The 15174-nt window shown below is 38.1% G+C and overlaps 1 protein-coding gene and 1 non-coding gene across 6 annotated transcripts in view; one reads left to right on the top strand and one right to left on the bottom strand.

The window, feature by feature from the left end:
* CTNNA1 (catenin alpha 1) overlaps nt 1–15174 on the top strand; it is a 171511-nt gene that overhangs the window by 123767 nt on the left and 32570 nt on the right. For all 5 annotated transcript variants that reach the window (XM_023752104.1, XM_023752105.1, XM_023752106.1 and 2 more), the window contains exons 8-9: nt 1903–1983; nt 5019–5171. In XM_023752104.1, coding sequence (XP_023607872.1) covers nt 1903–1983; nt 5019–5171 — 234 coding nt within the window. The remainder of the gene's footprint in view (nt 1–1902; nt 1984–5018; nt 5172–15174) is intronic.
* Nucleotides 529–633, bottom strand: LOC111825492. Its single transcript, XR_002828676.1, has one exon. It is a non-coding gene; the product is annotated as a U6 spliceosomal RNA (small nuclear RNA).

Genomic DNA, 15174 nt, shown 5'->3' with positions numbered 1-15174 from the left:
TTATCCACTCACCTACTGATGGGCACTTGGGCTATTTCCAGATCTTAGCTATTGTATATTGTCCTGCTATGAACATAAGATTACATGCATTCTTTCTGGTTTTTTTTTGTTTGTTTTTTTAAAAATATATTTTATTGATTTTTTACAGAGAGGAAGGGAGAGGGATAGAGAGTTAGAAACATCGATGAGAGAGAAACATCGATCAGCTGCCTCCTGCACACTCCCAACTGGGGATGTGCCCGCAACCAAGGTACATGCCCTTGACCGGAATCGAACCCAGGACCCTTGAGTCCGCAGGCTGATGCTCTGTCCACTGAGCCAAACCAGTTAGGGCTCTGTTTTTTGTTTTTGTTTTTGTTTTTTAAATTAAATTTCAGATACCTTTCCCTGAGATCCTGGTATTTGATCTTTGAGATTGTCAGAAATTAATTATACTTGTCACATTCTTTTCTTACTAATGGCTATGAATAAATCACAGTTTATTCCTGCAGGTAGCAATTCTCATACCTGAATCACTTTTGTTTTGCTTTAAATATGGAACGCTTCATGAATTTGTGTCATCCTTATGCATAGGCGATGCTAATCTTTTCTATATTGTTCCAATTTTAATACATGTGTTGCTGGAGTGAGCACCAAATCAGTTTTGTTGAAACTCTTATTTTTTACCCATTAATATTAGTGGACTACTTAATTTTATTGGCAACACAGGAATATTGCGGGGAAAGGAAAGGAATGTGACCCTGACTAGATTTGATAGTGACCATATCAATTTATCACTTACATTTCAACTTTTAAGTCTCCTTTTTGTCCTCTGCAAACCTATATCCCTCAGTATCCCTTCTCTTCTCCAGCAGTCCATTAGAAGTGGGGGCAGAGGGACAAGTGTCATTGTTCCCACTTAATAGATGGGGGATAAGAGAAAGCGAGTAACAAACATACATAAAAATGCACTCAGAAAACAAAACCATGTCTCCTCATCCCCAACCAGTCATTTGCTGTTACGGTTTATTTACTAATGACATATCCATACCAGAATGTCTTGAGGGCACCCAAAGGTAGAAAACTGGGTTAAATTCCTTTGCCTGTTTGTCTCTCTCCTGTGATTACTATGTATTTTACAGAAAGAGCCACATTTTTTGGTTGGGCATTTTATAAGGAAAAACTTTTGATATACTTCATAGTTTAACCTCGCAGATGTCTTAAATATTTCTAAGCACATGGCTAGCTCTATCAAGGATAATTGCCTTTGTCCCTTTTCTTTCTGTTACCATCTATTTTGATTCTGTGCAATACAACTGCATTAAGCTTAACCTTGAATTAAGAAAAAATATGGCTGAAATAATCTCACAGAACATTCTTGTTCAAGTTCCATAATATTCATTATTAAGTTTGACCCACCATGGTACATCTTAGTTTTAAAATTCGTTTTTCACATTGTTTTAGTGCTGGGTGCCAACTTTAATGTTTTGACATTTTTCAAATCTCAGAGTTCATCAAAATCAGATGTAACCTGTTCTAGCTTGCATTTCAAGAAGAGCTGGTTTGTTAATGAAATATGTGTATGCTGAACCTTGAATTAAAATATAAATTTAATTTTTCAAGTGGAACTTATAAGTGACAGTCTTGTCTTGTTCCTTGGCTTTTCTTATTTTGATAAAACTCCCTCAGTTCCCATCATCAGATGATGTGAAGCCTAAGAGTTGTAAGGTTATGTTTTTATGAACAAAGCCAAATGATCCCCTGTGTCCTTTCCCCCCTTACTTCCCCTCAGTGTATTTTCTAACTTTGGACTAAAAAATGTTGACTGTTTTTTCAGTGTTAATTTGAACATAAATAGCTATTGACTGTCATTAAATTTTTTGTGAATCACTAAAAGGAGCATTTCTTTATTTTTTTTTCCAGGCTGGACGTAAAGAAAGAAGTGATGCACTCAATTCTGCAATAGATAAAATGACCAAGAAGACCAGGGACCTGCGTAGACAGGTAAGCTAAAGAAAGTACCGATTGCTTTCCTAAGTTCTATCTCTGTCTGTTTTGTTGCTCATAAGCTTCTAAATGGCTAATCAAATGTCTTGGGGACCTGAACTAATATGGTCCCACTGGGATGGACTGCATAAATTAGCTGTAGTGTGAAAAGGATATACAAATAAGAAAATCAATTTAAAATGACTTGGGAACTGAAAATACCCTGAAGGATCTTTTGGTGCTCACATATTAGTAAATACAGAAATTCTAGTTATTTTCTGACTTGCTCAATTCTAATTACACACTCACAGTTCCTTTAGATCCTTGATGGAGATATATTTCCAGGATACATACGGTGGGTATAGAGGAAAGAACTTCTTATTTAAAGTTAAATAATTCCATTAACAGTTTGAAATCAAATTAACGTTTACTCTTTAAAATGATAAGGTTGAATTTATAGAAGATGTTTGATATGATTTCAATCTTCTTGAACTTGTAGAGACTTGTTTTGTGTCCTAACATGTGGTCTATCTTTGTGAATGATCCATGTGCACTTGAGAAGAATGTATATTCTGTTGCGTTGGGGTGAAATGTTCTATAAATGTCAATTAAATCCATCTGATCCAGTGTGTTCTTTAGAGTCTCTGTTTCCTTGTTAAGTTTCTGTCTGGAAGATCTATCCAGTGAAGTCAGAGGGGTGTTAAAGTCCCCTACTATCACTATATTGTTGTCGACCTCTCCATTAAAGTCCTCTAGAAGTTTTTCATATATTTAAGTGCATATATGTTTACCAGGGTTATATCCTCTTGTTGGATCAACCATTTTAGTATTATGTAGGGACCTTTGTTGTCTCTTGTGATGGCCTTCATTTTAAAGTTTATTTTGTTGGATGTGAATATTGCTACTTCAGCTTTTTTTTCTTTTCCATTTGCATAGAAATTTTTTTCCCATCTCTTCACTCTCAACCTGTGTGTGTCTTGTTTTGAGGTGGGTCTCTTGTAGATAGCATATAATTGGGTCATGTTTTTGTATCCGTTCAGCTACCCTACACCTTTTGAATGGAGCATTTAGTCCACTTACATTTAGGGTTATTATTGAGAGGCACTTATTTATTACCATTTTAATTCTGTATGGCTAGGTTTCTCCCTGTTTCTTCTTCTCATTACAGCAATCCCTTTAGCATTTCTTATAATCCTGGCTTGGTGGTGATGTACTCCTTTATCCTTTTTTTTGACTGGGAAGTTCTTTATTTGACTATTTTGAATGATAGCCTTGCTGGATATAGTAATCTTGGTCTCAGATCTTGTTTTCCATTACCTTGAGTACTTCATGCCATTCCTTTCTGATGTAGAAGTTTCTGATGAGAAATCAGGTGTCATCCTTATGGGAACTCCTTTGTAGGTAACAGTTTTCTTTTCTCTTGCTGCCTTTAAGATTTTCTCTTTGTCTTTAATTTTTGACATTTTAATTATGTGACTGGGTGTGGGCCTGTTTGGGTTGTTCTTGTTTGGGGTTCTCTGTGCCTCCTGAACTTGTGGACTTTTTCCTTTACCAGGTTAGAGAAGTTTTCTGCCATTATTTCTTCAAATACCTTCTCTCTTCCTTCCTTCCTTTCTGCCTCTTCTGGCACACCTACTATTCTAATATTGTTACATTTCACATTGTCCCAAGCTGTTTTCCTGTTTTTTAATTGGTTTTTCGATTGAGTGATATTTTCAGCTCTGTCTTCTAATTCACTGAGTTGATCCTCAGCTTCCCCTAATCTGCTGTGTATTCCTTCCAATGTGTTAGTCATTCTTTATCTCAGACTGTTCTTTTTTCATAGTTACTATATCTTTTTTCATGCTGTTGAGCATCTTTACCATCATTACTCTGAACTCTGTTTCAGATAAATTTCTTATCTCTGCTTCATTTATCTATTCTTCTGGAGAATTCTGTAGTTTTTTCATTTGGGGGTTGTTTGTTTCCTCATTTTGTTGTCTTTCTGGGTTTGTGACTATGTTTTAGGTAAATCCTCTACACCTCTCAATCTCTAGTGCAGGACAGTGTTAATAGGCTGTTTCTGATTAATTAGATCAGGCAAAGACTCAAAGCCTCCAGAGACTGCCTCTGCCTACAGACTGATAGGATTCTAATTTGTATTATTCCTTTAAGATATAAGCTTTGTAATTCCCAAGAGAAAAAAATTTAATGTTTAAAACTGAGATTCTGTTGCTGGAATGCTGTAATTGTGGTCTAAACCAAGCATGTCAAACTCAAAGGCTAACACAGGCCAAATAAGCAAGGTTTAAGTTTATGTGGGCCACAAAAAAACAAAAGCTTCATTTTCATAGAAACATAGATTTATTTCGATAGAGACATGCTAAATACAAAGGGCTGAAATAAATGAGTAATCGTTAACATAAAACAATGGAACATTTTAATAAAAATTAATATATTTTCTTGAACATTAATTTACCAGACACTGAATAACTACACAGATTAATAAGCATAATGCAAATGAACCTATTTTTCTTGTTCTCCGAAAGCGAAATATTTCCTGTTGCACACACCAAACAAGTCAGTCCAAGACTAATGACGTGGCAATCGGCTGCTAAAATATTCACTGCTAGTATTAGTGGAGAGAAATGGTGCGCCTGCACGTAAGGGAAATGAATGCAACACGATTATAGTAATCAGTCATTAGCGAAATTTGTAGTTTGTTATTAATAATTATATATAACAGGATATTGTGAAAATTAAGTTACGAAATTTTTATTAAAATGTGTCTTACATACCATTATATTGGCTGGTCTGAAAAAAAATATTCATTGTGGGCCTCATGCAGTCCATGGGCCATGAGTTTGACATGCTTGGTGTAAACTATTATCTCCGCAATCATGTTTCCTATGTTGCAGATTATATAACTGAATGGATCACATTGGGGGTGGGGGGTCCTCATATAAGTGCAGCGAAGCTATCATAAGCTTCAATTAGATTTAAAAGTACAAGAAAAATAAGCAATGTAACTTCTTGTTAAAAATAAAATCGAATTTTTACAATTTAATTATTAGCTTCGCAAAGCTGTAATGGACCATGTGTCAGATTCATTCCTGGAAACCAACGTTCCACTTTTAGTGTTGATTGAAGCTGCAAAGAATGGAAATGAGAAAGAAGTTAAAGAGTATGCCCAAGTTTTCCGTGAACATGCCAACAAATTGATTGAGGTAAGTCTATTAGCAGTTTTATTAATTGTAAATAACTTGAATGTGGTGATTTTTTTAGTCACATTATTTAATTAGCTAAAAGATTTAGGGGCTTACCTAATATACAATATGTATAAGATCATTACTACCTAACATCTATCTAAAACTACCATTTTGGTCAGTTACATTGATTATGTACATGATTAAATATAGATAATCCTTATCCTGGAAACTTAACATTTCTATTTAATGTTGTGCTAATAAAGGTAAATTATGACATGACTAAACTCACAAGACACAATAGAATGGAGTAGTGGCTAGAAGACAGAGCTCCAGAGTCACACTGTCTGGGCTTGCATTCTGGCAAATAACCACCCTACCCCACTACCCACCCCGAATTCTCATTTCTTTTATTTATATATATATATATATATATATATATATATATGATTTTTACAGAGAGGAAGGGAGAGAGATAGAGAGTTAGAAACATCGATGTGAGAAAGAAACATCGATCAGCTGCCTCCTGCACATCTCCTACTGGGGATGTGCCCGCAACCAAGGTACATGCCCTTGACCGGAATCGAACCCGGGACCTTTCAGTCCGCAGGCCAACGCTCTATCCACTGAGCCAAACCGGTTTCGGCGAATTCTCATTTCTTATCTGTAAAATGAGGATGCTAATAATTCCTATCTTGGAATTATTTTGAGGTCTAAAAGAGAAGATGTATGTCAGGTGCTTAGCACTTTACCTGAGACACAGACTCAGCCAATCAGCTTGTTTGAAAATTGAAGACACTGACCCTTAACAGTGCTGCTAATTAGATATGTTTGAATAGTAGAAATATGTATGTAAGTGGTTGGTTTGTAAAGTGGTAAGAAAGAGGAGTGAATTGCTATTTAGTTTCCGGGTAAGTTAGGTTGCTTTTACCTTTTGCTAACTGAAATAATGTAATTGTTTAATTTAGTCATTATTACTTTATTTAAAAAATTTTACACATGGTAAGCATATATCCAAGTTATTTGGTTTTGTGTGTGTGTGTGTGTGTGTGTGTGTGTTTTCTTTTTTTGTTTGTTTGTTTGTTTGTTTTTTCCAAGTTATTTGTTTTTGTAACCTTTTGTAAAACATCTAATATTTGGAAAAGATATTTCATAGACCATTTTGTAAGTTAGTTGTTATGTAAGAACAGAAAATGGGGCTTGTATGTAAAATCTATCTCTTGTACGTTTGGATTTATAGTGACATTAGGCCAGGTTAATACCATAAAAATATTCCAAGGAAAACATCAGTAATCACATTAAATGCATTGCTAATTTTACATCTAGTTTTCTTTGAACATTATGAATTAATTATGTATATAATACATAGGTCAGTGTGCTATTTAAGGTAATGATTCTGGCATTTGGAATTAAAATGGGAAGACTTTCATTTTCTGTCTCCATTAAGCATAATCTTGTTCACAGTAGTTACATGACAGCTTGAGGTATAACCTCCAAATGTATAAAGATTGTCTTCAGAAAGCCAACCTCTGTAAGTAGCCTACATATTAGAAAGTATGCCTGTGAAGTAGGAAGCAAGGACACTACCAGCCCAAGGCCTTGTGCAACAGGTACCAATAATGGCATGAATAGGGCTCTGTGTGGTAGCTGAACCTCAGCGGGAAGCCCTTGTCTGTACTGCAGTTTGAGGGCCCTTTGGGCCTGCCTTGTCATTCTCAGTCTCAGAGCTGGCACTTGCTGAGCACCCTACTGTGTATCATATGCAACTGCAATGTACTTTCTACAACAACATTTCTCAGGTGAGGAAACTTGAGCTTAGAGTTAAATAACTTGTCTTAAGGCTACTTGGCTTGTATCCATCCAACAATGAGGGTTATGCCACTTGAGCTTATTGGCTTAGTGGACAGCCTTATTCCCATGGGAAGCATTAGGTGGACCTGGTGGCCTTGGAGACCTTGCTTCCAGGATTTTTGTCCATGCTTACTTGTACTTTTCATTCATTCTGAACATCAGTTACCAAGGGCGCCTTGGAGTTTAGAGTTAGGTTCCCTCTCACAACTCAGTTCTGACCCCTTTCTCACCTCTCTCCCCTCTCTGTGCCCTCCACCTTCTCATCCCCCACACAGATATATGTATTAAATGGTTTTTCATTGCTTGAGTCATAACCAAAGGCTTTGTAGCACCATTCTGCAAACAGTTAATTACATCTATGGTGATAGAGACACTAGGATATATAATTGCATATGTACATGAAAAGAAAATGAGCGTTTAAAGTGTTATAGAAGCCTCAATTTCCTGACTCAAGGCAGAACTTTATTCTTCAGTGACAAGGCTTCTCCTCCCCACACTACTTTTATATTATAATAAAACGCCCGAACTTGTTTTAAGCAAAGGTAAAATACTTCATTGTTACTGTTTTGATAATCTCTTGGCTTCTTCCTTTCTTTTCATTAGTTCCCTCTTAAATGGAGCCAACTTTGATTTGATGGGAGATTTGCCATTTTTCCTGGGGGTTTGGAAGTAAGATGCTGTGTGAAAGTTGGGTAGGACTGGTGGTGATAGGCCTCTGGCAGGAAAGGAAAGATTCTGTAGCCACTGAGAATTCTGTCAGATGTTTGTTTTCCTAAAATAACTGCAGTACAGTTCTGTTGCTTACCACTTGGAGTTACCACAGCTGCAAGTTTGGGGGTCCCCAGTCCACCTGCACTTCTAACTTGTGACAGATTTTGAGGGTTCCCATGGCCTATTTCAGTTTCAATAATTTGCTAGAACAACTCATAGAACTCAGAATAGTGCTGTACTACTTAGGATTACATTTTATTATACAAATCGGGACCAGCCAAATGAAGAGACACATAGGGTGAAGTGTGAAAAGGCCTTGTTAAGAAAACACACAAAATTCAACCAAGTAGATTTGAAAATCTAATGGCTTTATTAAGAGATTGATGAGTCAGGCAGCATCCCATCTAGAAACTAGAGGGGCACTCTAAGGGTTGTACAAAATGGAAGGTTTTATAGAAGGGACAGTGGGGCAAGGGACTATTAAAGGAAAAGAAAGGATTATTTCTGGGTGAAAGAGAACCCCAAAACAGATTGCCACTTCTTTCTGTGCAGGGGGAAGGGGTGTTATGGAGAAGGGCCCATGTGACTGATTACTTCATTGATGTTGACCAGAAAACACAGACTGGTTGATTAAGATTATGTTTCTGGGAGAGGTTGAAACTACATTTAAAGTCTGGGTTTGGTATCATGGGCTTTTAGTATGAGTGATGCCATTTGGGGCCTGTGGTTTTCTCTTTAACAGTTTCAAAGACAGTTTTCTCCCTGGAATCAGAGCACTTCACCCTCCCGATACAGTGATCGCTTGCCAACTAGGAAGCTCCACTGAGTTTCAGTGTCCATAATTTTTATTGGGGTTTCATTATGTAGGCATGATTGATAAAACTGTGATTTAATTGAACTCAATCTCCAGTTTCCCTTGCTTCCCCGAAGCTTGGGCTCTCCTGAATATCCCAATCCTCTAATCCAGTGGTTCTCAACCTTCCTAATGCCGCGACCCTTTAATACAGTTCCTCATGTTGTGGTGACCCCCAACCATAAAATTATTTTCGTTGCTACTTCATAACTGTAATTTTGCTACTGTTATGAATCGTAATGTAAATATCTGATATGCAGGATGTATTTTCATTGTTCGCGACCCACAGGTTGAGAACTGCTGGATTGAATCACTTGGTTGTCATGATGGCCTGTCTCAATCCTCAGTCAGCCATTAGCATTACATATCTAGGTCCCCCACCAGGAGTTACCTCATCAGCATAAACTGTCAGGGCCAATGATGAATAATGAGGACCTTCCTATGACTAATGAAATCTCAAAGATTTAGAAGTTTTCTCCCAGGAATCCAGGCCTAAGACCAAACATTATTATACAGTACCTCCCAATCTTGAAGGTATATGAAGTGCCTGGTTTTCAGATAGCTTGCTAATGCAGCCATAAACACTTAATGAAAGAGGAAAGACAGGCAGGTTTGTTTCTTGCAGCTCTATTAGCTCCTGTTTGTGGCCATTTCCCAGTGACTTAATACTCTTACCTGGTACTCCTCGAATTGTTTGTTCTCCCTTTAGAACCACTGCTCTAGGTTCTCCCATTTGGAAGCCAGGTTTTCTGTCCTTTCCAGGGAGTTGGGTCCATCTCTTTACACCTCAGTGAGGGATTCTTTCCTCACAGAATCTATGTCTCACTTTGGTGTATAAATCCCTTCTGTGGAACATCCCTGAATTGTCACTTATGTTTTCTTGGAGTTTTCCACTACAGAAGGAGTCCTTCCCTCTAGATATTGAAGATGTGGTATGGAAAATAATGTAAAACTTTAATTAACTTTTTATACTGATTACATGTGAAATGTAGTATCTTGGGAATAAATAAAATACATTATTTTTGCTAATCTTCACCCCTCTAAAATGTGGCTACTGAAAATTTTTTAAATTTTTTGTAACACATTGTATTTCTATTAGACAGCCCTTATCTAGATATTTCTTCAGGCCTGCCTCTTCTCTGAATGCTGGCCACTCAACCAGCCCTTATGAACACCTGCGCCAGAGGGGAGGCAGACCGAGTAGAGCAGCCAAGACCTCCATCATTCCAGAAGGAGGCTTGACCAGTGTATCCCAGGTTGGCTTTAGCTTTTTGGACAGTGACCTCAGTCTGTAGTTTGACCGAGCTCACAGGCAGCCCAGGGTTTTCCCTCCAGAGGTGCTGCTGTTCAGTCCCCTCCGCTTCATTCTTGTCTGTGTAGGTGCAGTTGTTGTTTGGCTCTCTGTGGTTTTGACAGTCACTCAGTATATACTTCTTAGATTCAGTCTAATGTTCTGTCCCGTCAGGATGTTGCTGGCATTACTCTTAGTATTATAATGGCCTCCTTCTCTCGCTCGCTTGTGCGCACGCGCTCTCTCTCTCTCTCTCTCTCTCTCTCTCTCTCTCTCTTAAATAAGTATCTTTTCTCCTTTATTCAATCTGATGTTTAGAAAATTATATAAGACTAGTGGCCCGTTGCACAAAGATTCGCACAATAGGCCTTCCTTCCCCTGGCTGCCAGCACTGGTTTTCCTCCGGCACCCGGGACCCAGGCCTTTGGTCTGGCCGCAGCAGTGAGGCTTGGCTTCTCCGCTCCGGCTGCTCCCAGCCCCTCCTTTTTTTTCCCCCAGCTCCTCGAGCAGAGGCTAGGGCTGGCTGGAAGCCTGGGTCACCCCCAGCAACCCAAGCCCCCAACCCCTCCTTGAGCGGAGCCCAGGGCCGGCGGGAAGCTTGGCTTCCTCTGTCGCCGGGAGCAACCCAAGCCTCCTGCTCGCTCCAGCTCCATGGCCACTGCCATCTTCAGTTGTCTTCAGTCTTCGCTCCCTGCCTGCATATGCAAATTGACTGCCATTTTGTTGGGTTAATTTGCATAGTTGCTCTGATTGGCTGATGGGTGTAGCGGAGTGATGGTTAATTTGCATGTTTCTCTTTTATTATATAGGACAAGGCATAGAATAGAACCTTTCAGCTTGCTACTAGAAATCATTCTCTTGATTGAACAATTCTTTGCATATAGTTGGCCTTTCAGGAGTTAAGAATCCCTTTCTTTTTGTGTTGCTCTCTAAATTATCGAGATAAAACATGTCTTCCCTGTTACCCTCATTTCCTTTTTAGTGTCCTCATTAAAATTGGGGTAACTATAGAAATCACATATATGCTATTTCTAAGCTATATTCTAGCAGCTTCTTTGTAGATTCCAGCTGCCTATCTGCTCCCCAGAGCAGGTTCTGTTGTGCTTTCCAGTTATATCTTCCTCTCCATCTCCCCATCTCCCCCCTCTAATTTTCTCCATAAACACTTGGATGTTGCTGTATATCAGATAGATGAACTCTTCTTACAGCTGATTCCTAAAGGGTATAGTCTGATTTATTGGGTGTTAGAAAATGTGCCCTTCGACACTGAAGTGAAGCCAGGCCTTTTCCCAGAACCATTTGGGGATGCTGTGTGATTGCTGCAGTAGGGATCTAGGGATCTAGATGTACATAAAACTTTCACCAGCCAATTTGCCCAGGGTTGCTCTATGGTAACACTGCTAGGCTTATTCACCCAACTTCTTTATTAGAGATAAGAGCCTCTGAAAGCATCCCTATGCAGCAAGGTGCTTGAGGAGAAAAGATTAAAGTGCCAATTTAGATTAGATACCATTAGGGGACAGTACCATTTAAAAATATAGCTTAAAAAAAACTATAGAAGAAATACAAGTTCATTTTAGAAAATTTGGAAAATAACGAGTAACATTTTGGAGTAGATTCATGCTTATTTTATCTATATGTGGATTGGTTTTTTAGAAAAGTCTTCACAAAATTGATATTATACTGATTTGTGGGGTTTTTTTAAGGCCAGTGGTATCAATGTTTTATGATGTAATGTGTTTTTGCCTTGTTTATCATATCCATTTCATTGTGTTATGAAGTACTCATTTATAGCATTTATATTGATTGCTTATATTTATTAGTCCATTTATGTAACCAGTCCCCTCTCATGAGGCATCTAGGTTATTTAGGTTGTTTTAGTTTTTTAATATTACATATAGCAGTCTGAGAAATATTCTTTTACTTTTTATTTGCCATTGCCCCACCTAGTTGTTCAAGCCAAAAGTCTAGGTGTTATCCTTGATTCTTCTTTCCCCTTATTTATTTTTCATGGTCCATATTAATTCACAAGTCTCCATATCCTTTATTTCCATGATCACCTCCCTAGTCCAAGCCATCATCTCTCACTGGACTTCTGCAACAGCCTCCTAATTAATTCTTTTGTTTTCACTCTTGCCCATCTCTAGTCTGTCTGTCTGTCTGTCTGTCTCTCTCTCTCTCTCTCTCTGGCGTAGTCTGATACCTTTAAATCAGATTATGTCATTCCTTTGTTTCAGGACCCATCAATATTACCCTCCCCACCATCAACCTTCATGGCTTTTAGACAAAATTGGGATAAAATCCTAAAATTCAGATTCTTTACTATGGTCCATAAGGTACCCTGACTGTCTTTCCAACTGCCTATTGTCCTATGTCTGTCTTACCTTTTAGTCCCCCCATGCTAGACTACTTAGTACTTCTTTCTCTTCAAGCATACCATACCCAGACATGTCACCACCTCATATCTTCTTCACTCCCTGGGCCCTCTGCCTGGAATGCTCTGTCCACTTCTCATCATACAGGTCTCTGCCCAAATGTTACTTCTGCAGAGAGGTTTTTGTGGATCCCTCATTCCCTCCATACCACCCTTTGCCATTTTTTTCATCCTGTCACCTGATATATATCCCTCATAACACTTTTCACTATCTGAAATTATTGGGTTTGTTTCATTTTTTTCTTCTCTGTCCTGACACCATGCTCTAATAGAATGTAAGTTTTTTTAGAACATGGGCCTAGAACAGTGCCTGGAACATAGTAGGTGCTCAGTAGCAATTAGAGGAATGAATCTACTGGTTCTCAAATGTAATAAGCATAAGATTACCTTATTCTAAAGAGAGAGTGACAATCAAAATAAATGTATATAGTGTATATGTTCTTTATAATGTAGCATAAATGGTGCTGAGATTATATGTGAAAAAAATTATCCATTTTATCAGCATTTGAAAGGAAGCTGAGCAAAAGCTGTTATTTAAGCAGCATTTTAATACGTGACCAAAATAAAATTGGAGCAGATGTGTTGGCGCTTGCTAATTTGGTTTGTGGAAGTCTTCTTTATTGCTTTAATAGAAATACTTTCCCCTCTGACCAGATAAAATAGTATAAAAAGGTTATGCTTTAATTTGGGGTGCCATGTAAAGTTGCTTCAAATGTATTAATAGTTTTTTGAGTAGTATTAGGGATAACACCCACTTAGAAAGGGAAACCTTTAGTGGTGTCTTCTTTGTATATCACATTATGGAAATACAGGCTTAGTTTTAAGAATAAAGCCACATACTGACTCTTGAGGTTTTATGTATGAAGAGAGAAATTTCTCCAGTCCCTCTATGTGCACACAGTTGTTCGGAAGGCTGTGTGCTGCTGGCTACCTATTGGATCCTTATTAAATGACCTTTGTGATTTTACTTGAAAAAGCAAGTAACAGTGTTTGCTGTGAGCTTGCTCTGAACTTATTTTCACAAAGTCTGCCTAGGACCTCTGACTAACTCACGTGCAGCACAGTTGTCAGTGAAATCCAGTACCTTCCTACATATTGAAGGCATTGAAGCCTGCTTTCTTATGTGAAGGGTGTGTAGAGGTTGTGCTGTCCAAGGCCAGTAAGTAGGGGAGTAGGAGCTGAGGGTCAGTGTTGGTGAGCTGGGTAACACTTCTCTTCACCATTTTCTTCTGTTTCTAGCACTGAGGGCTTTGTTTTCATCCTATATAATAAAGAGCTAATATGCTAATTAGACTGAACAGCAGAACGATCTTCAGGACAAAGCCGGAGCAAGGGCCGGCCGAGGCTGCGAGGGCTGAGCCCCTTGCATAAATTTCGTGCATCGGGCCTCTAGTTTGTTTATAAAAGGGCATGGCTATACTTCAGGAAGCGATAACTATCTTTTATATTTGACTCTTCCTCACATTAAGTTAATGATTTCTTTAAGTTCTTCAATTTAAAGTGTATTGAGGTGAAAAATTTATTTTCTGTCAGAAATACCTTTTTGCCAATAATGCAACACCCATATATTCTTTTTACTTCATTCTTTGCCCACCACCTTTGTAAACAGCTTAGTAGCTAAAGATCAATTTGTTTTCCCCTTTAATTTTGCTCTCTTCTGAGCCCCTTCTCAGTTTCACAAATTCAGAGTGAAATAGAAAAAAATGCCATTCATGAAATCTTGCCTGTAAAAACTATATATCATTTAGTATCCCTTTTCCTTTAGCCCCAGGCATTGTATTAAAATGGGCCCCTTATTATAATGAACTTGCTACAGTAAGATGATATCTTGTTCTTTGTCTTGAGTTAAGAACCAAAATGTAAATGAATTGGTTGCTATTGAGCTGGATTATCATTACTTGTGGGGCTCCCCTTCCACCTTCCAAGTATTTCCCATTATCCAGGACTTCATAGGGTATGGCTTTATTGGCTTGAAATGTGTTTGAACTGCAAATTGAATGATCTGCATTTTAACTTTTATTCTGTGGTATGCTGATACTGTGTAGTAAAGTGGCCTTGAAGAAGACTGGAAAGAGCAGTTGAATTAAACACTGACCTTATACGATCTACCTGTGATATCTTGGGTATTTTCTCATTGCCTCTGTATAATACTATAGGATGAAATTCTTGCAAATAGCAAATTAAATGAAGCTTCAACTTTTTAGGACTATAGGACATTTGCATGAAAGCAGTGAGGTGTTCTTGGGGGGAATGCTAGCCTTAGATTCCAGAAGAATTTTCTAACCATATTGAGTGTGGTCTTCTCACATTTTCAAAGGTCTAAGTTCAGATTAATGGGGCTGTGTGTGACAAAAGTGTCTTGCATATACTATTTTAGCACCTTCTCCCCTAACCAACATTTTTGGTTGAACTTAACCACCCAGTCAAACTTAGGGACAGTCAAGTGAAGGCAGTGGGTGAACATTGTTCTCAGGAGCATCAGGATTCTTTTCTCTTGGACCACTGATAAGGATGGTTAAGGAAGCACTCTGCCCAGCCTTGGCCCTGATTCAGGAAAGAGTGTAGGCTTCCTATTTCCTCATCAGTCGAACAGATGGACTAATATTTAGACAGGCACCCATTCTACCTTTACTAATAGATAATTCAGGTAGTTAGATATAAATAGGGAACTTTTAAAGTGGTATATATGCTGCCACATAAATGGAACTTATTACAGTATCATCTGGGTGGTGATTTACAAATGAAACCCTTTTAAAAATACAAAATATCCAAGTTGTTTAAAATAGTTTATGATGTTGTAGTAAATTCACTACTCCTAATCCTGTTGCTAGAGATGCTTACAGTTATATCTTACCTCTTCCTAAAATTAGATTTGACATAGCTT

This window comes from Myotis lucifugus, unplaced genomic scaffold, assembly GCF_000147115.1.
Source record: "Myotis lucifugus unplaced genomic scaffold, Myoluc2.0 scaffold_28, whole genome shotgun sequence".
Lineage (NCBI taxonomy): Eukaryota > Metazoa > Chordata > Mammalia > Chiroptera > Vespertilionidae > Myotis > Myotis lucifugus.
This window is presented reverse-complemented; position numbering and strand designations above follow the sequence as displayed.